The 27,998-nt window shown below is 48.4% G+C and overlaps 1 protein-coding gene across 1 annotated transcript; it reads right to left on the reverse strand.

The window, feature by feature from the left end:
• Nucleotides 1–133: 133 nt before the first annotated feature.
• On the reverse strand, nt 134–27,995 carry LOC138487213 (ice-structuring glycoprotein-like). The gene is made up of 4 exons (XM_069613853.1): nt 27,990–27,995; nt 1,304–3,117; nt 1,022–1,107; nt 134–837 (listed from the first exon to the last, which is right to left on the reverse strand). The coding sequence occupies exons 1-4, from the start codon at nt 27,993–27,995 to the stop codon at nt 134–136; spliced, it is 2,610 nt and encodes an 869-aa protein (XP_069469954.1).
• Between the last annotated feature and the right edge of the window lie 3 nt (nt 27,996–27,998).

The following is a 27,998-nucleotide window of genomic DNA, read 5'->3' on the forward strand; positions in this document are numbered from 1 at the left end:
ACCACTGGGTGGTCTTCCGCTGCCACAAAGGGGAGCACATTCCTGAGCATACACAAGGAATAATACACAGCCTTCACCTTGGGAAGAAGGAAATACATGTTGCATCTTCTGCATCTGTTGCATCAAGCCTTGTCTACATGCAGAAGACGCAAGAGATGCAACAGATGCAAGAGATGCAGTAGATGCAGAGGATGGAGAAGATGCAGAAGATGCAAGACGCAGGAGATGCAGAGGATGCAGGAGATGCAAGAGATGTAGGAGATGCAGGAGATGTAGAAGATGCAGGAGATGCAGGCGATTCAGGAGATACAGGAGATGCAAGAGATGCAGAAGATACAGGAGATGCAGGAGATGCAGTAGATGCAGAAGATTCAGGAGATGCAGGAGATGCAAGCGATGTAGAAGATGCTGGAGATGTAGAAGATGCAAGAGATGCAGGAGATGCAGGAGATGCAGGAGATGCAGGAGATGCAGGAGATACAGAAGATGCAAGAGATGCAGGAGATGCAAGAGATGCAGGAGATGCAGGATATGCAGGAGATGCAGGAGATGAAGAAGATGCAGGAGATGCAGGAGATGCAGGAGATGTAGGGGATGCAGGAGATGCAGAAGATGCAGTAGACGCAGAAGATGCAGAAGATGCAGGAGATGCAGGAGATGCAAGAGATGCAGAAGATGCAGGAAATGCAGGAGATGTAGAAGATGCAAGAGATGCAGGAGATGCAGGAGATGCAAGAGATGCAGAAGATGCAGGAGATGTAGGAGATGCAAGAGTTGCAGGAGATGCAGGAGATGCAGGAGATGTAGGAGATGCAGAAGATGCAGGAGATGCAGGATCTGCAGGAAATGCAGAAGATGCAGTAGATGCAGAAGATGCAGGAGATGCAGGATATGTAGAAGATGCAGAAGATGCAGGAGATGCAGGAGATGCAAGGGATGCAGAAGATGCAGGAGATGCAGGAGATGTAGAAGATGCAAGAGATGCAGGAGATGCAGGAGATGCAAGAGATGCAGAAGATACAGGAGATGTAGGAGATGCAAGAGTTGCAGGAGATGCAGGAGATGCAGGAGATGTAGGAGATGCAGAAGATGCAGGAGATGCAGGATCTGCAGGAAATGCAGAAGATGCAGTAGATGCAGAAGATGCAGGAGATGCAGGAGATGCAAGAGATGCAGAAGATGCAGGAGATGCAGAGGATGCGGGAGAGGCAGGAGATGCAGGAGATGCAGGAGATGTGAAGATGCAGGAGATGCAGGAGATGCATAAGATGCAAGAGATGCAGGAGATGCAGGAGATGCAGACGATGCAGTAGATGCAGAAGATGCAGGAGATGCAGGAGATGCAGTAGATGCAGGAGATGCAGAGGATGCGGGAGAGGCAGGAGATGCAGGAAATGCAGGAGATGCCGAAGATGCAGGAGATGCAGAAGATGCAGGAGATGCAAGAGATGCAGGAGATGCAGGAGATGCAGAAGATACAGGAGATGCAGAAGATGCAAGAGATGCAGGAGATGCAGGAGATGCAGAAGATGCAAGAGATGCAGGAGATGCAGGAGATGTAGAAGATGCAGGAGATGTAGAAGATGCAGGAGATGCAGAAGATGCAGAAGATGCAGGAGATGCAAGAGATGCAGGAGATGCAGAAGATGCAGGAGATGCAAGAGATGCAGGAGATGCAGGAGATGTAGAAGATGCAGGAGATGCAGGAGATGCAAGAGATGCAGGAGATGCAGAAGATGCAGGAGATGCAAGAGATGCAGGAGATGCAGGAGATGTAGACGATGTAGGAGATGCAGAAGATGTAGAAGATGCAGAAGATGCAAGAGATGCAGGAGATGCAATAGATGCAGGAGATGCAGAGGATGCAGGAGATGCAGAAGATGCAGAAGATGCAGGAGATGCAAGAGATGCAGGAGATGCAGGAGATGTAGAAGATGCAGGAGATGCAGGAGATGTAGACGATGCAGGAGATGTAGACGATGCAGGAGATGCAGAAGATGCAGGAGATGCAAGAGATGCAGGAGATGCAGGAGATGTAGAAGATGCAGGAGATGATAGAGATGCAGGAGATGCAGGAGATGCAAGAGATGCAGTAGATGCAGGAGATGTAGGAGATGCAGGAGATGCAGGAGATGCAGGAGATGTAGTCGATGCAGGAGATGTAGAAGATGCAGAAGATGCAGAAGATGCAAGAGATGCAGGAGATGCAGGAGATGTAGAAGATGCAGGAGATGCAGGAGATGCAAGAGATGCAGGAGATGCAGGAGATGTAGAAGATGCAGGAGATGCAGAAGATGCAAGAGATGCAGGAGATGCAAGAGATGTAGACGATGCTGGAGATGTAGAAGATCCAGGAGATGCAAGAGATGCAGGAGATGCAGGAGATGTAGAAGATGCAGGAGATGCAGGAGATGTAGACGATGCAGGAGATGTAGAAGATGCAAAAGATGCAAGAGATGCAGGAGATGCAAGAGATGCAGGAGATGCAGGAGATGCAGGAGATGCGGGAGATGCAGGAGATGCAAGAGATGCAGAAGATGCAGAAGATGCAGGAGATGCAGGAGATGCAGGAGGTGCAGAAGATGCAGGAGATGCAGGAGATGCAAGAGATGCAGGAGATGCAGGAGATGTAGAAGATGCAGGAGATGTAGAAGATGCAGGAGATGCAGGAGATGTAGAAGATGCAGGAGATGCAGGAGATGTAGACGATGCAGGAGATGTAGAAGATGCAGGAGATGCAGGAGATGTAGAAGATGCAGGAGATGCAGGAGATGTAGACGATGCAGGAGATGCAGAAGATGCAGGAGATGCAGGAGATGCAGGAGATGCAGGAGATGCAGAAGATGCAGGAGATGCAAGAGATGCAGAAGATGCAGGAGATGCAGGAGATGTAGAAGATGCAGGAGATGCAGGAGATGCAGGAGATGTAGACGATGCAGGAGATGCAGAAGATGCAGGAGATGCAGGAGATGCAGAAGATGCAGGAGATGCAGGAGATGCAGAAGATGCAGGAGATGCAGGAGATGCAGGCAGCACCGCGGGCCTGGCTGGCAATTTACATTGGATGTTGTGCTTGATCCACACTATTGCCAGCTGATGTTCCTTAACGTTTGCTGTCTGCACAAGAAGTAACTGTGCAAAATGGGACTAACACAGATGCAAAAGCAGTGTGCTTCATTTTTGGACTTCTGAAAACTCTATAATGTGCTGTGTTTCGTGAACAAACCTGGTTTATCCCCTTGCATGGTGTGCCCGCGTTCCTCATATGAGCTCAACCTTCAATTAACATGAGCCCTGAAATGAAGCCTCCTCCGACCATGTATGTGAGAGGGGCGGTTCTACCAGGAATGAGGTGGCCGAGCTGGACAAGGTTTCATGTGCTTGTAGAACACACGCAGCAAGGGAGTCTTTTCTTTGTGGCATTGATCTGGACCAGACCAATATTTAATAGGGGGTCAGAACCCAGGCAGACTTTCCTATTGGAGAGTCTTTTCACACTGGCAGAGGGGCTTGGATGGCCACCATTTAATTGAGGGATTAGAGCCCAGTCATCATTTCCTATTGGACAGGCCCCTGTTGCGCCTTGCCCCCTTTTCGTGCAGGAATAAACCCAGGGCAGACAGCGGTGGAGAGGACAGTAGCAGAGGGATGTTGGGGGCACACCCGGATACACTTACCCCGTCTGAATGCCGCCACCCTGCAGGGTATGTACAATGCCATTGTGAACTGAGTTGACGATCCCTGTATCTCAAGGTAAAGGGCTGCCTGGCGGGTGTCTGCACACACAGGAAGAAATGGCTATGCTTTCTTTGTACAGCCTGAATCTGTCACAGGGGAGCTTCAGGCTGTAGAAAACCTGCTCTGGCTTCTAGTGGGCTCGGTTACCCGGGACATTAGGGAGCCCCAGCAGGGCTGTGCCCCACTTAAAGCACTGGGACCAGACTGGCACCTAATTGGGCGTTCAGAACGCAGCCAGACTGCACAGCTTTTTCACAGTGGCACTGGGACTGGCCGGTGCCATTTGATGGGGTCAGAACCGAGTCATCTTCGCCTATTGGCCAGGCTTGTGCCAGATGGTCTGGGTACCTGGCAGGGCAACGTGCAGCCCTACAGTAGCGCCAGTTGCCTCATGGATTTCATGGGTCCAACACGTGGCAGGCTCGGGCAGGAGTGACCCCAGGGCAGGCATCAGTGGAGAGTACCCTGCACGAAGCAGAGGGGCTTTGGGGCACTGTGCTCACCGTAGAGGCCCGGAGACCTCTGTACCAATTGTGCCCCCTGTGTTGCTCTTTCTGACTTTGGCATTGCCCTGCTGTTTTTACTCTGTGAATATGTGTGTGTGTGCCATCATTCAATTAATAGCGAACTGGCTTCTGCCTCGCACGAAAATTCACAATAAAGTAGTCTTATCGAAAGTGTAAAAGAAGGGAAGGCGCGCGGGATGATGGCGAACCGCAGCGCGGCGCCGCCTCTGACGCACTCCCGGGGAATGCGCCGGTTTATAACTCATGGAAAGAGAATTCAATTGGACACGACTGGAGCCAAACTCTTCGCGAAGAATTCAGGCAATAAGTCGGGATGAAAGGGCGCGTGAGATCAGAGATGGGAACATTTATTAAAATCACGTGCCCATTGGTTCCAGGTGCCGGGCTGTCACCTCGCATCTGCGCGCCCCCTATTCATGGCGCCCGGCAGCAGCGGGGGCGGGCTGCCAGCTCCTCATCGGCCTCCAGATGAAAGCTCCGGGGAACTTTAATGAAGGCCTTTTAGTTTCTGACCCAGGGCCCGGCCCGGGTGGGGGAGGGGCGGGGGGGGGGGGGCTTTTCTCCACTCACCTCGAGGGGGGCATGGGGGCGTCCTCTGCGATAAACTCACACTGGAACTTATTCAAATTGACAAGAGTTGCGGAGGAAAGGAATGCAAACTATAGGTTCACTGCAGTACGTGCAGCTATGGCGAGGAATCGTGCCAGGCTCGCCAAGCTGCGAAAGGCCTCTCTTTGGAAGTAGTCTAGAAAAAGTGGCCTCTCACCTCTTGCTCCGACGAGGAGGCAGAGGGGACAACTATCACTGTGAAGAAAAGGCACAGCTCCTGCCAGCATAAGAGGGCACAGCTCCTACCTACCAGCACGAAGGGACACAGCTCCTGCCAGCATGAAGGGGCACAGCTCCTGCCAGCATAAGAGGGCACAGCTCCTACCTACCAGCACGAAGGGACACAGCTCCTGCCATCATGAAGGTACACAGCTCCTGTCAGCATAAAGGGACACAGCTCCTGCCAGCATGAAGGGGCACAGCTCCTGCCAGCATAAGTGGGCACAGCTCCTACCTACCAGCACGAAGGGACACAGCTCCTGCCAGCATGAAGGGGCACAGCTCCCGCCAGCATAAAGGGACACAGCTCCTGCCAGCATGAAGGGACACAGCTCCTGCCATCATGAAGGAACACAGCTCCTGTCAGCATAAAGGGACACAGCTCCTGCCAGCATGAAGGGACACAGCTCCTGCCAGCATGAAGAGCCACAGCTCCTGCCAGCATGAAGGGGCACAGCTCCTGCCAGCATAAAGGGACACAGCTCCTGCCAGCATGAAGAGGCACAGCTCCTGCCAGCATGAAGGGGCACAGCTCCTGCCAGCATGAAGGGGCACAGCTCCCGCCAGCATGAAGGGACACAGCTCCTGCCAGCATGAAGAGCCACAGCTCCTGCCAGCATGAAGGGGCACAGCTCCCGCCAGCATAAAGGGACACAGCTCCTGCCAGCATGAAGGGACACAGCTCCTGCCATCATGAAGGAACACAGCTCCTGTCAGCATAAAGGGACACAGCTCCTGCCAGCATGAAGGGACACAGCTCCTGCCAGCATGAAGAGCCACAGCTCCTGCCAGCATGAAGGGGCACAGCTCCTGCCAGCATAAAGGGACACAGCTCCTGCCAGCATGAAGAGGCACAGCTCCTGCCAGCATAAAGGGACACAGCTCCTGCCAGCATGAAGGGGCACAGCTCCTGCCAGCATAAAGGGGCACAGATCCTACCAGCACGAAGGGACACAGCTCCTGCCAGCAGGAAGGGACACAGCTCCTGCCAGCATGAAAGTGCACAGCTCCTGCCAGCATGAAAGTGCACAGCCCCTGTCAGCATGAAGAGGCACAGCTCCTGCCAGCATGAAGAGGCACAGCTCCCAGCAGAATGAAGGGACACAGCTCCTGCCAGCATGAAGAGGCACAGCTCCTGCCAGCATGAAGGAACACCGCTCCTGCCAGCATGAAGGGACAAAGCTCCAGCCAGCATGTAGGGACAAAGCTCCTGCCAGCATAAAGGGACACAGCTCCTGCCAGGGACACAGCTCCTGCCAGCATGAAGAGGCACAGCTCCTAGCAGCATGAAGGGACACAGCTCCTGCCAGCATGAAGAGGCACAGCTCCTGCCAGCATGAAGAGGCACAGCTCCTGCCAGCATGAAGAGGCACAGCTCCTGCCAGCATGAAGGGACACAGCTCCTACCAGCATGAAGGGACACAGCTCCTGCCAGCATGAAGACACACAGCTCCTGCCAGCATGAAGGGACCCAGCTACTACCAGCATGAAGGCACCCAGCTCCTGCCAGCATGAAGGGCACAGCTCCTGCCAGCATGAAGGGCACAGCTCCTGCCAGCATGAAGGGATACAGCTCCTACCAGCATGAAGGGACACAGCTCCTGCCAGCATGAAGGGACAAAGCTCCAGCCAGCATGAAGGGACACAGCTCCTGCCAGCGTGAATGGGCACAGCTCCTACCAGCATGAAGGGGCACAGCTCCTGCCAGCATAAAGGGACACAGCTCCTGGTAGCATAAAGGGACACAGCTCCTGCCAGCTTGAAGAGGCACAGCTCCTAGCAGCATGAAGGGACACAGCTCCTGACAGCATGAAGAGGCACAGCTTCTGCCAGCATGAAGAGGCACAGCTCCTAGCTGCATGAAGGGACACAGCTCCTGCCAGCATGAAGAGGCACAGCTCCTGCCAGCATGAAGGAACACCGCTCCTGCCAGCATGAAGGGACAAAGCTCCAGCCAGCATGTAGGGACAAAGCTCCTGCCAGCATAAAGGGACACAGCTCCTGCCAGGGACACAGCTCCTGCCAGCATGAAGAGGCACAGCTCCTAGCAGCATGAAGGGACACAGCTCCTGCCAGCATGAAGAGGCACAGCTCCTGCCAGCATGAAGAGGCACAGCTCCTGCCAGCATGAAGAGGCACAGCTCCTGCCAGCATGAAGGGACACAGCTCCTACCAGCATGAAGGGACACAGCTCCTGCCAGCATGAAGACACACAGCTCCTGCCAGCATGAAGGGACCCAGCTACTACCAGCATGAAGGCACCCAGCTCCTGCCAGCATGAAGGGCACAGCTCCTGCCAGCATGAAGGGCACAGCTCCTGCCAGCATGAAGGGATACAGCTCCTACCAGCATGAAGGGACACAGCTCCTGCCAGCATGAAGGGACAAAGCTCCAGCCAGCATGAAGGGACACAGCTCCTGCCAGCGTGAATGGGCACAGCTCCTACCAGCATGAAGGGGCACAGCTCCTGCCAGCATAAAGGGACACAGCTCCTGGTAGCATAAAGGGACACAGCTCCTGCCAGCTTGAAGAGGCACAGCTCCTAGCAGCATGAAGGGACACAGCTCCTGACAGCATGAAGAGGCACAGCTTCTGCCAGCATGAAGAGGCACAGCTCCTAGCTGCATGAAGGGACACAGCTCCTGCCAGCATGAAGAAGCACAGCTCCTGCCAGCATGAAGGGACACAACTCCTACCAGCATGAAGGGACACAGTTCCTGCCAGCATGAAGAGACACAGCTTCTGCCAGCATGAAGGGACCCAGCTACTGCCAGCATGAAGGCACCCAGCTCCTGCCAGCATGAAGGGCACAGCTCCTGCCAGCATGAAGGGACACAGCTCCTACCAGCATGAAGAGCCACAGCTCCTGCCAGCATGAAGGGACACAGCTCCTACCAGCACGAAAGACAAGGTTGCAACCATCCAATTGCAGGATTATGTATTGATGGCTGATATACTTCATACTAAACAGTCAGGCTTTAGAAGCCACCTTGGCACTGAGACTGCCCTCCTGGACTTGCAGACCTTTATGCTTTCTAAGCTGTTGGACCTATCGGCAGCCTTCGACCTGCTTAATCATAACATACTTCTTGATAGAATGCAGTCAGTCCGGGGCCTCGCTGCTAATGCCATAGACTGGCTGAGATCGTTTCTAGAGGGTCGTCAATCGCAGGTACACTGGGGGGACTGTGCCTCGGAACCTCAACTGTTGACCTGTGGAGTTCCACATGGGGTCTGTCTCTCCCCTTTATTGTTTAATATCTACATCCTCCCTCTTTGCAATGAATTGGAATTCTTTCAGATTTTCTTTTGCAATTATGCGGATGACTTCCAATTGGTTCTTGACATCACTGGTAATGATGACACAGACCAGAATCTGGTGGATATGGTGTATCAACTGATAAAAAGTGGATGTCTACTAACTGGCTCTGCCTTCATGCCTCACAGACAGAGCTCGTGCTACTTGGACCCCGTCAGGTATTAACTAATCTGGACCAGGCGTACTCAGGTTTCAGGATTGATGGTAGTGATATAAAAGTTGTACAGAAAGTTAAAACATTAGGTACCTTCATGGAGAGTAGCTTAGATTGTGACGCTCACGTCGCTGCTATCTCAAAGAGTACCAACTACCATCTTAAAGCGCTCAGGCAGGTGCCCCACTTGTTTCCATCGAAAACCGTACTAAACTGGTGAGAGCTGTCATTCTACCACGTGTGGATTATTGTAATGCTCTCCTATGTGGGGCAAGTAAAGCAAACATCCTTGAACTCCAAAAAGTACAAAATAAAGCTACCCACATCATCTTCCACATGAAATATTCAGAACCAATTACCGCTGCTAGGGAAAAACGACACTGGCTTCCTGTTGAGGCCCGAATTCGGTTTAAGCTTCTCACCATCTGTCACAAATGCGTCTTTGGGACTGCAACAATCTATCTGAAGGATGTTATAAGGGTTTACCAACCCTTAAGAAGACTCAGATCAGCGGAAGATCTCCTACTAGTCCAACATCGTGTGAAACGATACCGCGGGCTTGGCAGAGCGTTTCATATCCAAGGCGCTAAAGCCTGGAATGCGTTACCGGCTACATTGCATAAGACCGAGGATCTATTCGCTTTTAGGAAACAGTTAAAGACCTATCTCTTCCATTAGTACTTCTCTCTCCTTATAGGTAGCCTGCAGGTTCTGTCTCTCGGTGCCTGGATGCCAACGGGCTTTGGCGCGGTATAAGATAAAATAACATAACATTACATAACATAACATGAAGAGGTACTGCTCCTGCCAGCATGAATGGACACAGCTCCTGCCATCATGAAGGGGCACAGCTCCTACCAGCATCAATAGGCACAGCTCCTGACAGCATGAAGGGGCACATCTCCTGTCAGCATGAAGAGACACAGCTCCTGCCAGCATGAAGAGGTACAGCTTCTGCCAGCATGAAGACACACAGCTCCTGCCAGCATAACAGGGAACAGCTCCTACCAGCATGAAGGGACACAGCTCCTGCCAGCATGAAGAGGCACAGCTCCTCCCAGCATGAAGGCACACAGCTCCTGGCAGCATGAAGGGGCACAGCTCCTCCCAGCATGAAGGCACACAGCTCCTGGCAGCATGAAGGGGCACAGCTCCTGCCAACATGAAGGCACACAGCTCCTGCCAGCATGAAGGGGCACAGCTCCTGCCATCATGAAGGGAAACAGCTCCTGCCAGCATGAATGGACCCAGCTTCTACCAGCAAGAAGGCACCCAGCTCCTGCCAGAATAAAGTGGCACAGCTCCTTCCAGCATGAAGGGACACAGCTCCTACCAGCATGAAGAGGCACCGCTCCTGCCAGCATGAAGGTGCACAACTCCTGCTATCAGGAAGGGGCACAGCTTCTGTCAGCATGAAGGGATACAGCTCCTAGCAGCACGAAGGGACACAGCTCCTACTGTCGAATGGAAAATCATATCGCACCTCCTATACTATATGAATATATGTATATTGGCCTACGCCAAGCTGCTTACAAGCCACTTGCGAAGAAATTTGCATTGCAAGGTCTTGACCATAGATCAGTGTAAGCCGCCATTTTAGGTCTATCCGCCATTTTAGATTCTCCCTCTAAAGTCACCCTGTGTTCTAAGATGGTGGACAGTGTCATTCCGATTGTAACATGGCCGTCTTGACCTCTGTGTACAAACTAATATGTAACTTGCCTGCAGGCCACATATTGGGGTCATGAACAGAGACCTTGTCTTTCGTTTACCGGTGTATAGCGGATTACATGCGCCAACTAAGATAATCCGCGAGCATATGTTAAACAACATGTATTTAAATAAAGAAATGCAAACACTTGTTTGACTGCATTGTATAAACTGTTTGAGAAGGCTCTACGAGAAATCCTAAGACATACTGTTGCTGTTGTGATTTGTTAGTGAATGTATTAAAGGTAAACCTTAAATGTATAGATGTATTAACTCGGCACGAACCCTAGATCTGTGATGTATTAACTTATATTAACTTGTAGGTGGGCTGAACATCATGTTTTGGACTGCATAAAAGGCACGACTATTCTAATGTACAGTCCCACTCACTGGGCACACCGAGCAAAGCTAGAGTTCGCTGTGTTGTACTGAGGGCCGATAGCTTTCTGTTGCTTTGTCCTTTGAAACTGTTCAGTATAAAATAAAGATCTTTGTATTTTCCTTTGTAACCCGTGTTTGGTGTATTTCCTTTTGGGGTACTCAGCCTCGATATCTTCTTTTTGTTTTCACAGATGGCGCCCGAATAGGGACCCTCAAGATTGATGCCACCTCTTTTTTAAGGTTGACGCATGCTATCGGACTGGGATCGGACGGTGTGACAAAAAAAGGGGCCCCTTTTCAAAAGAGACGCAACACCTCAACAGCGCTGCACGGCCCGATCCCTGAACGATGAGCACGCGGTCCGAGTCGGCATCTTGACGATGGTCCATTTATCGAGGCAGCAGATTTGCCGAAATCACCAAACACGAGGGAAAATTAGTTAGAAAAGTATTTTGAAATCCGATCGGACCTCCTTAGGATTGATCAGGTGAGTCGTGACCCGATTCTTAAGTAGCCTGATAATTTGTTTTGGCGAATTGTATATTCAAATACAATTATTGACCAGGTAACACCAATATTTTGATATGCCTGGGAAATTGTCTACCTGCATCAGGGCATTATTCCGCAGTGATAGGCAATCTTTGGAATTTTAACGTCCGGCACCACAGGAGGGGTCGCCGGCTTGTAATATATACTGTAAGCATGGCATTGGTAGTATAGTGTTTAATGATATTTGGCACAGACAAAGTATACATGCTTCCGAACCTCAGTGGCCAATCAATGGTAGTTTTGAAATCCCTCGTATTGAGTATCTAGAGTCAATTTTATTAAAGAAAAAGGCTAGACCTGCAGCATTCGATGTTTTACAGAATTGGAAGAAAGAAGCTTTGTCACAGCTTAAGAGTAGAGAAAAACATGCGCTCCGTCATAAGACAAACGCTGAAAAAGCTTTGTTATATGACCAAGATAAACAGTCTGAGTCGGCTAGGAATATGGATAGGGCTTTCTCACTTGGCATTCAGAAAATCTATCCTTCTAAAGACTTTCATGTTTCCGACAAATTTATCGACAAATTGGTAAATGAACGAAGGCCTGGTGCCACTGCGCCACCTCCGTATGTTCCTCTTCCTGCTGCTTTGACTCTTCCTGCTGTTATTCCTGTTCTTCCTGCTCTGCCTGCTGTTCCTGCTCCTCCTGTTGTTCCTCTTCCTCCAGTCGTTGTTCCTCCGTTTGTTGCTGCTCCTCCACCTGCTCCTCTGCCTTTTCCTATTGTACCAGTAATAGTACCTCCATTGAATTTGCCTGCTCTCCCTCTTCCAAGTGGTCCTGCACCGCTTGTAGTCGATCAGGGAGTGGGATCGAGGGTTGTCACTCACAATACTGTATCTCCAGAGAAGAAACGTAACTTGATTGCATGGGCTAAGCATTGCACAGAAAGGGATGATCGAGCTAATGTTTTTGCCACACTTTCCAATACGGACAATTTTCCTGAGAAAAATGTTTTCATTGAGGGATTAGGAATTCACTTATGTGTAATGTGGGACAGATTAAACAATACAGATCTTCCACAAGGGTTGAGGGATTTGAACAACTTAGCACTTTCTAGAGACACTGTGGAGAAAGTATAAGAGCATGTTGAGAGGATATTTGAGGTCAGAAAGGAGTTGGAAAGGTTACAGAATGAGCATGAAGATGAGGATAGTATGTATGTACAGAAGCGGTTCCTCCCTTGTCGTAAATCGATATCCGAGGAAACACAAATTTGCACGAAAGACGTAATTAGATGGGTCTCAGACATGTCGATAACTCCAATTGAAGTATATGACACTTATAGTCAGTATACGCCAGAAATGCAGAGGAAGATGATACAGGTAATGGTAGAGTACCTACAGGATGAGTGTGTAAAAAGAAAGATTTGTTGTCCCACAGAGTTATTAAGTATTTATAAGAGAGCTTTTTCACTTGACACTTCTTCGGCTGCTTTAGCGCTCGATTTGGCTCTGTTGCTTAGGAAGCGTTCGGAGTTGCCTACTTCTTAGTTGCCTACGAGAGAGGTTCCTCCGACATTTGTCCCAAAAGTTGAGATTCCCGCTGATGCTGCAGCAGGTACACCTGCTCGAGATATTCCTGCACATTATGTGTCGCAGTTTGTTCACATCCCGTTCTCAAGATAGGAAGTGAACACCATTAGACAATCTATTCTCGACATTAGGAAAAATCTGACAGAAATAGAGTCTGTCTTGCAGTCCTCAGTATTCACCTTAGGTGATATTGATCTGTTATTTCCTGCACTCCTGCCCGTAGATTTGTGGAAACAGGTTAGGACTATAGATGATGTAGCAGGGTTAGGAGATACATGGGCTAACATAATTAGACTCGATGGAGAAAGGCCAGCTGGTGAGAGACCACCTCAGGTGATACTAACTTTACCTGACAGAATCATTGCGAAATTGAAAACCATAATTCCCGAAAAGAGAATTATTTGGGACAACCTTATGGCCTGTGTCCAAGGGAAGTCTGAGGGTCATACCGAGTTCTTCAATCGGTTCAAACAAGTATTCTCGGATTTCAGTGGACAAGACTTAGGCACAGAGTCTGGGAAAAGATTATTCGTAGACAAATTTGTGCGTGGAGTCACAAATGATGTCTTCTGAGAGCGCTTGGCAGGCGAAGTCCCAATCAGAAGTACTGCACATGGCTCAGTACTATGAGAATCGTGTCAATAATGAAAAGGAAAGAGTCAAAAAGAGAAAAGGTGATTTAAAGACAAACGTATTATTACAGCAAATTGTTAGAGGCCCTAGAGGGGGTAGTTCACAAATTAGAGGTCAATGTGTTCCACAAGGAAATGTGCCCTTTGGTCCTGTAAACAATAACCAGTGTGCCTATTGTCGACAAGAGGGTCATTGGTGTGCACAATGCCCGATCCTTCGACAAAGGTTAAATAACGCATTTGGAAATGTGGTCAGACGATCCAGAGGTCGCCCGGGTGTAGGGGGCCCTGGTAGAGGTCAGTTTGCACAGGATCCACAGCAACCTTTTTCACAGGACAATCAGGTACCAAGTGTGGATACTAGAAACATATTCGACCATCCTTCTGCCACTTACCTCTCTAAAGAACTCCCTTTTGATGACATTCTGTCTCGCTAGGATTGCCCGAAGCAAGGTTTGGAACCAACGCCTATTCCCGTTAATCAGAAAGGTCCCTACGTTGAAATGATAATGGGAAATAGGAAACATCTATTCTTGATAGATACTGGGGCACAGAAGTGTTCCATTCATCATTCTCGGGTTCCAAACATTCCACTGTCAGGGCAAACCAATGTTTCTGTAGGGTTTTCTGGCACACCAGTTGTCTGTCCGGTTTCTTCGCCGGTACATATTTCTTTGGGTCCCTTCACGGACCACTGTCCATTCCTTTTGTCTTCGAATTGTGGAGAGAATTTGCTGGGGTTGAATCTGTTGAAGGAATTAAATGTGGTAATTCATTGTTCTTCTGATGGAGTGCATTTGACGATTTCACCACAGCAACTTTCCGTTTCCTAATTCTTGGCTTGACCTTTGCGCCACAATTCAGTGGTGTACCAGAGTGTTTATGGGCAATTGACGACAATGATGTCAGTGTTTTACAGATTGAGCCTGTTAAAATAGTTTTGAAACATGGAGTAAAACTGCCACGTATTCCACAATATAAGATTTCAGTTGAGGGTGAGCAAGCTTTGAAATGCATCATCTCTGATTTTGTGCATCGCGGGGTGATTGAGGAAATTGCAGGTAGTTTGTGCATTAGTCCGATTTTGCCCGTGTACGAAAAAGGTGATAATGCAATTCCTTTTCGTTTCATAATTGATCTACGTGCCATCAATAAGATTGTTGCTCCACAATTCCCAATTGTGCCTGATGTAACGACAATATTAACAATGATTCCAGCTTCAGCTACTTACTTTAGTATTGTGGATCTGAAGAATGCTTTCTTCAGTATCCCTATACACAAGGACAGTAGATACCTGTTTGGGTTCACCTTAGTGGGACGCTCGTTGCCCTTTACCTCAAGGTTGCATGCAAAATTCCTAGCATCTACAGTAGGGCGTTGAAATAACAGCTTGATACCCTTGAATTGCCCTCTACTTGTACACTGCTTCAGTATGTTGATGACTTGCTTTTGGCTGCCGACTCAGAGAGCGCTTGTAAGGAGGGCACTGTGTTATTACTTATACACCTGGCTAAGCATGGACACAAAGCTCTGCTTAAAAAGTTTCAATATTGTTGTCAGGAGGTCGCCTATTTAGGCTATCTCCTGTCAAAGGAGGGAAGAAGATTGACACCTGAACGGATAAAACTCATTTCTGGCATGTCTGTCCCAAATACACAGAAGGAAGTTAGAGCCTTGATAGGTATGGCTTCTTACTGTAGGCAGTGGATTCCCGGGTTCTCACTAGTGATTAAGCCGATGTTGGTTTTGACGAAGAAAGGCATTTCTTCGCCATTGCCGTGGAACATGGAGCACCAGCGTGCATTTGATCTGCTCAAGACTGCATTGTGCTCAGCACCGGTTTTGGACCCACCAAACTATGAAAAGGCCTTTGTGTTGTTTGTGCATGAATGTGATGGATGTGCTTTGGCTGTATTAATGCAGGAACATGGAGGGAAGTATATGCCATGTGGTTACTTTTCTTCCACCCTATATCCTGTAGCATGTGCTTTGCCAAGATGTTTGCGAGCTGTCGCTACTGCGTCTGTAAAACAGAGTGAGGGAATGGTCCTAGGCCATCCTCTAACCCTGATGGTGCCTCACTCTGTAGATGTTCTATTGAACAGAACTCAAACGCAACACCTCACTTCCGCACGGTTGACGAGATATGAATTTATCTTGTTTGCTCCCCACATACAAGTCAAGAGGTGTTGTGTTCTTAATCCAGCTGAACTCTTACGTTTCCACAAGGTACTGCTTGCAGTAAGAGTCACATGATTGCCTGTAAACTACCGAACAAGAGACAAAGGGTAGAATTGACATTAAAGACACTCCTTTGAATAATCCAGAGGGGAACTGTTTTGTGATGGCTCCTGCTTCAAACATCCGGATGGTACATCCACAGCTGCTTATGCAATCACCACATTAAGCACGGTCATGGAAACCAAGAGAATCACGCATACCTCCGTGCAGGCTACAGAGAATATAGCATTGACTCGAGCTTGTGAACTTTCCGAAGGGCTTACAGTAAACATATATACTGATAGTCAGTATGCCTTTGGGGTGGTTCACAACTTTGGTAGACTTTGGTCAGAAAGAGGGTTCTTAACTTCACACGGTACAAAGATTCATCATGGCTCCCTAATAGTTCAACTGCTCTCAGCGCTTGCACTTCCCACCCAATTAGCTGTCGTGAAATGTGCAGCACATCAAAAGATTGTAGATGATATAGGAAAAGGGAACGCTTTCACTGATCAGATAGCTAAACAGACTGCCACCAATCTCTCTGCAGATATGCACATTTCAAGGGAGACCATAAACGCCTATGCAATGGATGAGGGTGTTGACTCTGTAAGAGATATCCAAGCCGATGCCACATTAGAAGAGTCCAAGAAATAGGCTGAGGGCTTGGGGAAACTTGATGATGTTGGGTGTTGGGTGGATGTAGTTGAAGGAAAATGGCTACTTCCTGATGCATACATAATGATGATGGTCGTCATGGCTCATGGCCCTAACATATATGTGCCCGGAAGCTTACACAAATGTTGGAGAAAGTTTGGGCAAATGACAAAATCTCTAAAATAGCTGAGCGATATGTTCATAACTGCATGATCTGTTTACAGCACAATGTGGGAAAGGGAACATCAACTCCTAGGGGAAGTTTTGGTCCACCTTCTGTCCCCTTTCAGGTCATTCACTTTGATTTTATCAAAATGGAATGGTGTAATAACTTGAAATATGTGTTAGTTGTCATCTGTGCTTTCAGCAAATGGGTTGAGGCTTTCCCTGTTAAAGACACTACAGCCATGACTACTGCAAAAACTATGTTAATAAGAGTATTTTCCTAGGTTTGGGCTAACAAGAGCCATCTGGTCTGACAATGGTCCACATTTTGTCGCTGCTGTAATTCTGCAGATATGAGCGGCATTACAAATTGACAAACGGTTCCATTCGGCCAGACACGCTCAGAGTGCCGGATTAGTAGAGAGACGCAACGGCATCATCAAGAACAAGCTCGCTAAGACATGTGCCAGCAATAAACTAAAATGGCCGGACGCCTTACCGATCGTGTTGCTAGCTATACGTACAACCCCTCAAACTAAGACTGGGCTTTGAGGTGGTAATGGGGAGAACTGCTAACATCTGGAACCTTCCGAAATGTCGGTCTTTGAAAAATGTTGAAAATGTACTTCTTTCAGATAACTGTAGCAAGTTGACTAAAAACTTGTATTTGATTTATCACCAGGTGCGAGAGGCTTTACCTGTACGATACGAGGGCCTCTCAGGTCATAGTATTCGGCCCGGTGACTGGGTGTTGACGAAAGCATTTGAGCGATCCTCTTGCCTTGCACCTCAGTGGCGGGGCCCTTTCCAGGTCCTGCTGGTCACACAGACTGCAGTGCGGGTAACAGGCAGGAAAAACTGGATCCACGCGATGCATGTCAAGAGAATTCCGCACCCGGTGCCATACGATACAAAAGAAACAGAACCCCTCACCAATACTGCAACCAACAATCCCAAAGCAGTAAACAGCATTGAGAGTGCATCAGAGATTCTCTCTGAGCCCGTGAGGCCTGGGGAAACAGCCATTTTGTCTCCACACTCTCCAAAAGTTTTGCTTCCGGAAACTGTTGTTCCAGATCTTGCATCTTCACTTGCTCTTGATACGTCGCTTCCAACGGGAAGTGATGAAACGTTCTCGGATGAATCAGTACCAGGGACAACGAGGTACAATTTGAGTCCAAGGAAATAGACTTACAGCACGGTTCGGCTGTGCATTCGAAGAAGAAGGGAAAAATCATTGAGGGCTTGCTTTTGCCCAACTAATTGTTTGAAAAAGGGGATTCTGTTGGCTGGGGTTGTGGAAGGACTAAGAAGTCGCTCGGCCGGGAGGTCACCACCAAAAAACACTGGGGTTTTTCATTTGAAGACTGCAATGCCTGCAACCGCTACCGCTCGTACAGGACTGATAAATGATCGTGTGACCAGCAGTGAGAATGGACAAACTGTTTGGGCCCCGAAAACATACTGCTGTCTTTTCATAATGTTAGTTGGTTTTATAATAGTAACTGTTTTAGGCTTTTGGTATCTCGAAGAAGTGCATCCATTCGAAACCTTGTTACCCACTGAAAATGTACCCACTGTCCCTACTCCTTTCGTGCATCTACACACTTTATCTCCTAGAGTCTCTCAGCATAGACAGAGATACCACAATAATACATTGTTACTTATCATGAATGCTACACATGCCATTTTTAATAAGTCTAACTGTTGGGTCTGCTCACATTTACCGCAACACGGGGATAAGGGCTAGGTTGGTATATTCATCCTTTACCTTTGACAACTGCTTGTTATGCTTCTCTTAGAGCACTATTCTTTGGCCGATGGAACAATAGCATCTCAGGGAACTTTGACGGTACTAATTTGAATAGTTTTGAGAAACGTGTTCTTACGCCCCTGGGATGCTCGCTTTTTGCAAATAAGAGCAAGCTCAACGTTGCTTCTATTAGGCCCTCTGATAGACTGTCTCGTCCTTTTTAATCTTTGATCTCTTTCAAGATGGCTCCTATAGGCAATAAGGATGCCATGCCTCCTTCTTACACTGTTAACCATAGCCCCGATTCAGTTTCTTTCTGCATACAGAGGAATGATACTCAGTCAATGGGAGATTTTTGAGGTTGTGCCAATGTTGCGAATTTGTCTGGGGAAGACAGACCTTTGTATGTAGGCGAACCTGTCTACTTTGTTTGCGGTAATGTAGCATTTCCATGGTTACCCAGGGATTGGCAAGGAACTTGTTATTTAGGGATCCTGTTACTCGGGGTATTCATAGCCAGTACTGTAGAGGTTTCAAAAGCTCGTCCATGGCGAGACAAGAATGGTGACACTCCAGCACAGGTTCTGGGAGATGTAGCGAAATCCTTTGTGCCATTCTGGGGACAAATAGCGAACTCTGAAGACATTAGGAGACTAGCGAGAGTACTGGAGAGAACCGTCAACAGGACCACAGACATACTCTATAAATATGACATTAGAACAGAAAGCAATAAGATTAGTAGCACTTCAGAACCGGATGGCATTAGATGTCATTCTGGCTGAATGTGGTGGAGTGTGTAAATTGCTGGGTTTGTGTTTTCGTGCCAGATTCCTCCCCAACTATTTTTAAGGCAATATCGAATCTGCACGTCCTTAGTTCAGAAGTGCATGTTCCCGAGGGAAACTGGGATCTTAGCGCTTGGTTCTGGGACTTCTTGCGATCTTGTGGTTGGAAGGTGCTTTCAGTCTTACTGATCATTTTGGGAATTCTGTTGTTCCTTTGTTGCTGTATACAGTGTCTACCTAGTATATGTTCGATGCTTGGGGGATGTTGCGCACAGGCGATAGGTACAATAGGACACAAGGTATACGCCCCAGATAAGAATACCAAAGAATATGTGTTGAAGGAAATCCTGATAACCGATGTAATGGCAATAGATATTTCTGACAGTGATTCAGGGTGTATGGACGTTGAGACGTGGATTTGTTCATAAAGTGATCAGAAGTAGTTAGAGCTTGGCATAGACCAAAGGAGGGTTTGTCGAACGGAAAATCATAACGTGCCTCCTATACTATATGAATATATGTATATTGGCCTACGCCAAGCTGCTTACAAGCCGCTTGTGAAGAAATTCGCATTGCAAGGTCTTGACCCTAGATCAGTGTAAGCCGCTATTTTAGGTCTATCCGCCATTTTAGATTCTCCCTCGAAAGTCACCCTGTGTTCTAAGATGGTGGACAGTGTCATTCCGAATGTAACCTGGCCGTCTTGACCTCTGTGTACAAACTAATATATAACTTGCCTGCAGGCCACATGTTGGGGTCATGAACTGAGACCTTGTCCTTCATTGACCTGTGTGTAGAGGATTACCTGCGCCAACGAAGCTAATCCGTGAGCATATGTTAAACACAATGTATTTAAATAACGAAATGCGAACACTTGTTTGACTGCATTGTATAAACTGTTTGAGAAGGCTCTACGAGAAATCCTAAGACATACTGTTGCCATTGTGATTTGTTAGTGAATGTATTAAAGGTAAACCTTAAATGTATAGATGTATTAACTCGGCACAAACCCTAGATCCGTGCTGTATTAACTTATATTAACTTGTAGGTGGGCTGAACATCATGTTTTGGACTGCATAAAAGGCACGACTATTCCAATGTACAGTCCCACTCACTGAGCACACCGAACCAAGCTAGAGTTCGCTGTGTTGTACTGAGGGCCGATAGCTATCTGTTGCTTTGTCCTTTGAAACTGTTCAGTATAAAATAAAGATCTTTGTATTTTCCTTTGTAACCCTCGTTTGGTGTATATCCTTCTGGGGTACTCGATATCTTCTTTTTGTTTTCACACTACCAGCATGAAGAGGCACAGGTCCTGCCAGCATGAAGGGACACTGCTCCTGCCAGCATGAAGGGACACAAATCCTACCAGCATGAGGAGGCACCGTCCTGCCAGCATGAAGGAACACAACTCCTGCCAGAATGAAGGGGCACAGCTCCTACGATCATGAAGGGACGCAGCTCCTACCAGCATGAGGAAGCACAGCTCCTGCCAGCATGAAGAGGCACAGCTCCTGCCATCAGAAAGGGACACAGCTTCTGCCAGCATGAAGGGACACAGCTCCTAGCAGCATGAAGGGACACAGCTCCTGCCAACATGAAGGGACCCTGCTCCTGCCAACATGAAGGTGCACAGCTCCTGTCAACATGAAGGGGCACAGCTCCTGCCATCATGAAGGAACACAGCTCCTGCCAGCATGAAGGGACACTGCTCCTGCCAACATGAAGGGACCCTGCTCCTGCCAACATGAAGGTGCACATCTCCTGCCAACATGAAGGGACACAGATCCTGCCAACATGAAGGGACCCAGCTCCTACCAACATGAAAGTACACAGCTCCTGCCAGCATGAAGAGACACAGCTCCTGCCAGCATGAAGGTACACAGCACCTGCCAGCATGAAGGGACACAGCTCCTGTCAGCATGAAGGGACACAGCTCCTGCCAGTATGAAGGGGCACAGCTCCTACTGTGAAAACAAAGAGAAAATATCGAGGCTGAGTACCCCAAAAAGGAAATACACCGAACAAGGGTTACAAAGGAACATACAAAGATCTTTATTTTATACTGAACAGTTTCAAAGGACAAAGCAACAGATAGCTATCGGCCCTCAGTACAACACAGCGAACTCCAGCGTGGTTCAGTGTGCTCAGTGAGTGGGACTGTATATTAGAATAGTCGTACCTTATATACTTTTGAAACATGACGTCCAGCCCTACTGTGGGTTCATATTTTGTTAATACATTACAGATCTAGGGTTCATGCTGAGTTCATACATCTGTACGTTTAGGGTTTGCCTTTAATACATTCGCCAACAAGCCTAGACGGTATCAGTGTATTTTAGGATTTCTTATAGAGCCTTCTCAAACATTAATACAATGTAGTTTAAACAAGTATTCTCAGTTCAGTATTTGGATACATTGTTCGTAACATATGCTCGCGGAGTAGCTTCATTGGCACAAGTAATCCTTTACATACAGGTCAACGAAGGACAAGTTCACGACCCCAACATGTAGTCTGCAGGCAAGTTATGCATTAGTTTAAACACAGAGGTCAAGATGGCCATGTTACATTCGCAATGACACTGTCCACCATTTTAGCTCACAGAGTGACTTTGCAGAAAGAACCCAAAATGGCGGATTCACCTAAAATGGTGGCTTACATCGATTCTAAGGTCAGGACCTTGCAAAACAGATTTCTTCACATGTAGCTTACGAGCAGCTTGGCGTAGGCCAATATACATATATTTATCACAGTAGGAGGCGCAATATAATTTCCCATTTGACAAACCCTCCTTTTGGCCTATGCCAAGTGCTAAACTACTTCTGATCTTCTTGCAAACAATTCCATGTATCATCGTCCATGCACCCTGAATCACTGTCAGAAATATCTATTGCCATTAGATCAGTTGCTAAAATTTCCTTTAACACATATTCTTTGGAGTTTTTATCTGGGGCATGTACCTTATGTCCTATTGTACCTATCGCCTGTGCGCAACATCCCCCTAGCATGGAACATATACTAGGTAAACACTGGATACAACAGCAAAGAAATAACAGAATTCCCAAAATGATCAGTAAGACCGACAACACCTTTCAACCCCAAGACCGCAAGGAGTCCCAGAACCAAGCGCTAAGATCCCATTTTCCCTCGGAAACATGCACTTCTGAACTAAGGACGTGCAGATTCTGTATTGCCTTGAAGATAGTTGGGGAGGAATCTGGCACGAAAACACAGCAAGCGGACCCCACCAATTTACACTCTCCACCACGTTCAGCCAGAATGACATCTAATGCCATCCGGTTCTGAAGTGTTACTAATCTTATCGCCTTCTGTTCTAATGTCATATTGTAGAGTATGTCCGTGGTCCGGTTGATGGTTCTCTCCAGTACTCTCGCTAGTCTTCTGATGTCCTTGGAATTCGCTATCTGCCCCCAAAATGGCGCGAAGGATTTTGCTACATCTCCCAAGACCTGTGCTGGTGTGTCATCATTCTCGTCCCACCGTGGACGAGCCTTTAAAACCTCTATAATACTGGCTATGAATACCCCGGGTAACAGGATCCCTAAATTACAAGTCCCCTGCCAATCCCTGGGTAACCATGGAAATGCTACGGGACCGCAAACAAAGTAGACAGGTTCGCCTACATATAAAGGTCTGTCTTCCCCAGTCAAATTCGCAACATTGGCACAACCTTTAAAATCTCCCATTGACCGAGTACCATTCCTCTGTATGCAAAAAGAAACTGAATCGGGGCTATGGTTAACAGTGTAGGAAGGAGCCATGGCATCCTTATTGCCTATCGGAGCCATCTTGAAGGAAATCAAAGATTGAAAGGGACGAGACAGTCTATCAGAGGGCCTAATAGAAGCAACGTTAAGCATGCTACTATTTGCAAAAAGCGAGCATCCCAGGGGAGTCAGAACACGTTTCACAAAACTATTCAAATTAGTGCCATAAAAGTTCTCCGAGATGCTATCGTTCCAACGGCCAAAGAACAGTGCTCTAAGAGAAGCATAACAAGCAGTTGTTAAAGGTAAAGGATGAATATACCAACCTAGCCCCTTATCCCCATGTTGCGGTAAATGCGAGCAGATCCAACAGTTGGACCTATTAAAAATGGCATGCGTGGCATTCATTATGAGTAACAATGTATTGTTATGATATCTTGGTCTATGCTGAAAGTCTCTAGTAGACAAAGTATGCAAATGCACAAAAGGAGTAGGGACAGTGGGTACATTTTCAGTTGGCAACAAAGTTTCGAATGGATGCACTTCTTCCAGGTACCAGAGACTTAGCACAGTTACTATTATGAAACCAATCAACATTATAAAAAGACAGCAATACCTTTTCGGGCCCAAGAGATTTGTCAATTTTCCCAGCCGGTCACACGATCATTTATCAGTCCAGTACGAGCTGTAGCGGTTGCAGGCATCGCAGTCTTCAAACGAAAAACCCCAGTGTCATTAGCTGGCGACCTCCCGGCCGCGTGACTTCTTAGTCCTTCCACAACCCCAGCCAACAGAATCCCCTTTTTCCTCAAACAATTACTTGGGCAAAAGCAAGCCCTTGTTGAATTTCCTTTCCTCTTCCAATGCACAGCCGAACCGTGCCGTAAGTCTATTGCATGCACTGCCGAACCGTGCCATAAGTCTATTTTCTTGGACATAAATTGTACCTTGCTGTTCTCGGTACGGATTGATCCGAGAACAATGCGTCGTCACTTCCCATGGGAAGCGGCGTATCAAGAGCAAGTGAAGATTCAAGATCCGGAACGACAGTTTCCAGAAGCGAAACTTTTGGAGAGTGTGGAGACAAAATGACAGGTTCCCCAAGCCTCACGGGTTCAGAGAGATTCTCCGATGCACTATCAATGCTATTTTCTGCTTCGGGATCATTGGTTGCAGCGTTAGCGAGGGGTTCTGTTTCTTCTGTATCGTGTGGCACTGGGTGAGGAAGTTTCTTGAGATGTGTCGCATGGATCCAATGTTTCCTGCCTGCGACACGCACCGCCGTCTGTGTGACCAGCAGGACCTGGAATGGGCCCTGCCAACGAGGTGCAAGGCAGGAAGAACGCTCAAATGCCTTGCTAAGCACCCAATCCCCAGGCCGAATACTGTGGCCCAGGCCCTCGTTTCGCACAGGTAAAGCCTCTCGCACCTGGTGATAAATCAAATACAGGTTTTTAGTCAACTGGCTGCAGTAATCTGAAAGAAGTACATTTTCGACATTTTTTAGAGATCGACATTTAGGAAGGTTCCAGATATTAGCAGGTCTCCCCATTACCACCTCAAATGGAGAGAGCCCAGTCTTAGGTTGAGGGGTTGTATGCATGGCTAGCAACACGATCGGTAAGGCGTCCGGCCATTTTAGTTTTGTGCCGGCACACGACTTAACGAGCTTGTTCTTGATGATACCATTGTGTCTTTCTACTAGTCCGGCGCTCTGAGCGTGTCTGGCCAAATGGAACCGTTTGGCGATCTGTAATGCCGCACATATCTGCAGAATTACAGCAGCGACAAAATGTGGACCATTGTCCGACCAGATGACTCTTGGTAGACCGAACCGTGGAAATTATTCCTTTAACATGGTTTTCTCAGTAGTCATGGCTGTAGCATCTTTTACAGGAAAAGCCTCGACCCATTTACTAAAAGCACAGATGACAACTAACACACATTTCATAGTGTTACACCGTTCCATTTCAATAGAATCAAAGTGGATGACTTCGAAGGGGACAGAAGGTGGCCCAAAACTTCCCCTTGGAGTTGAGGTCCCCTTTCCCACATTGTGCTGTAGGCAAATCATGCAACCTTGAACATAGCGCTGAGCAATTTTCGAAAATTTTGTCATTTGCCCAAACTTTCTCTAACATTTTCGTAACCTTCTGGGCACATATATGTGTAGGGCCATGGGCCATAACGACCATCATCATCACGTAGCCATTAGCACCCAGTCTAGGGCAGAAGTGCCATCTCCAGCTGGCACCACCAACCCTCCCATTGCTTATAGCCGTTAGCCACCTGTCTAGGGAAGAAGTGCCATCGCCAGCTGGCACCACCAACCCTCCTACTACTTACAGCCATTAGCGCCCGTCTAGGGCAGAAGTGCCATCACCAGCTGGCACCACCAACCCTCCCACTACTTACAGCCATTAACCTCCTGTCTAGGGAAGAAGTGCCATTGCCAGCTGGCACCACCAACCCTCCCACTACTTACAGCCATTAACCTCCTGTCTAGGGAAGAAGTGCCATTGCCAGCTGGCACCACCAACCCTCCCATTGCTTATAGCCGTTAGCCTCCTGTCTAGGTCAGAAGTGCCATCTCCAGCTGGCACCACCAACCCTCCCATTGCTTATAGCCATTAGCCACCTGTCTAGGGAAGAAGTGCCATCGCCAGCTGGCACCACCAACCCTCCCACTACTTACAGCCATTAACCTTCTGTCTAGGGAAGAAGTGCCATTGCCAGCTGGCACCACCAACCCTCCCATTGCTTATAACCGTTAGCCTCCTGCCTAGGGAAGAAGTGCCATCACCAGCTGGCACCACCAACCCTCCCATTACTTATAGCCATTGGCGCCTGGTTTAGGGCAGAAGTGCCATGGCCAGCTGGCACCACCAACCCTCCTACTCCTTATAGCCATTAGCCTTCTGTCTAGGGCATAAGTGTGATCACCAGCTGGCACCACCAACCCTCACACTACTTACAGCCATTAGCGCCCTGTCTAGGGCAGAAGTGCCATTGCCAACTGGCACCACCAACCCTCCCATTGCTTATAGCCATTGGTGCCTGGTCTAGGGCAGAAGTGCCATCGCCATGGCACCACCAACCCTCCCATTGCTTATAGCCTCACTGCACTGCCAGTACACTGTTACCGCCACTGTCTCTCTGTCAGTACTCTGTTACCTCCACTGCCTCACTGCCAGTTCTCTATTACCTACACCGCTTCTCTGTCAGTACTATGTTACCTCCACTGCCTCTCTGTCAATACTCTGTTACCTCCACTGCCTCACTGCTAGTACTCTGTTACCTCCACTGCCTCACTGTCAGTACTCTGTTACCTCCAGTGCCTCTCTTTCAATACTCAATTGCCTCTACCGCCTCACTGCCAGTACTCTGTTACCTCCACCGCCTCTCTTTTAATACTCTGTTACCCCCACCGCCTCGATGCCAGTACTCTGTTACCTCCACCACCTCACTGCCAGTACACTGTTACACTGTTACCTCCACCGCCACACTGCCAATACTCTATTACCTCCACTGCCTCTCTGTCAATACTATGTTACCTCCACTGCCTCATGGCCAGTACTCTGTTACCTCCGCCGCCTCTCTGTCTATATTATGTTACCCTGACTGCCGCACTGCTAGTACTCTGCCACCTCCACCCCCTCACTATCAGTACATTACGACCTCCTCCACCTCCACCGCCTCTCTTTTAATACTCTGTTACCCCCACCGCCTCAATGCCAGTACTCTGTTACCTCCACCACCTCACTGCCAGTACACTGTTACCTCCACCGCCACACTGCCAGTACTCTTTTACCTCCACTGCCTCACTGCCAGTACTCTGTTACCTCCACTGCCTCACTGCCAATGCTCTATTACCTCCACTGCCTCACAGCCAGTACTCTGATACCTCTACCGCCTCACTGTCAATACTCTATTACCTCCACTGCCTCCCTTTCAATACTCTGTTACCTCCACTGCCTCATGGCCAGTACTCTGTTACCTCCACCGCCTCTCTGTCTATATTCTGTTACCCTGACTGCCTCACTGCTAGTACTCTGCTACCTCCACCGCCTCACTATCAGTACATTACGACCTCCACCGCATCTCTGTCAATAATCTGTTACCTCCACTGCCTCACTGCCAGTACTCTGTTACCTCCACCGCCACACTGCCAATACTCTATTACCTCCACTGCCTCTCTGTCAATACTATGTTACCTCCACTGCCTCATGGCCAGTACTCTGCCACCTCCACCCCCTCACTATCAGTACATTACGACCTCCACCGCTTCTCTGTCAATAATCTGTTACCTCCACCGCCTCACTGCCAGTACTCTGTTACCTCCACTGCCACACTGCCAGTACTCTGTTACCTCCACTGCCTCACTGCTAGTACTCTGTTACCTCCACCGCCTCACAGCCAGTACTCTGTTACCTCCACCGCCTCACTGCCAATACTCTATTACCTCCACTGCCTCTCTGTCAATACTCTGTTACCTCCACTGCCTCATGACCAGTACTCTGTTACCTCCACCGCCTCTCTGTCTATATTCTGTTACCCTGAATGCCTCACTGCTAGTACTCTGCTACCTCCACCGCCTCACTATCAGTACATTACTACCTCCACTGCTTCCCTGTCAATAATCTGTTACCTCCACCGCCTCACTGCCAGTACTCTGTTACCTCCACCGCCACACTGCCAGTACTCTGTTACCTCCACTGCCTCACTGTTAGTGCTCTGTTACCTCCACTGCCTCACTGCTAGTACTCTGTTACCTCCACCGCCTCACTGCCAGTACACTGTTACCTCCACCACTTCTCTATCGATAATCTGTTATCTCCACTGCCTCACTGCCAGTACTCTGTTACCTCCACCGCCTCACTGCCAATACTCTATTACCTCCACTGCCTCTCTGTTAATACTCTGTTGCCTCCACTGCCTCACAGCCAGTACTCTGTGTCTATGCACTGTTACCCTGACCTCCTCACTGCCAGTACTCTGCTACCTTCACCACCTCACTATCAGTACATTATTACCTCCACTGCCTCACTGCCAGTACTGTTACCTCCACTGCCTCACTGCCAGTGTTCTGTTACCTCCACCGCCCATCTGCCAATACTCTGTTACCTCCACTGCCTCACTGCCAGTACTCTGTTACCTCCACTGCCTCACTGGCAGTACTCTGTTACCTCCACCGCCTCACTGCCAGTACTCTGTTACCTCCACCACCTCTCTGTCTATACTCTGTTACCCTGACCTCCTCACTGCCAGTACTCTGCTACCTTCACCGCCTCACTGTCAGTACATTATTACCTCCATCGC

The sequence above is a fragment of the Ambystoma mexicanum genome, chromosome 9 (genome assembly GCF_040938575.1).
Source record: "Ambystoma mexicanum isolate Mex_15411 chromosome 9, UKY_AmexF1_1, whole genome shotgun sequence".
Lineage (NCBI taxonomy): Eukaryota > Metazoa > Chordata > Amphibia > Caudata > Ambystomatidae > Ambystoma > Ambystoma mexicanum.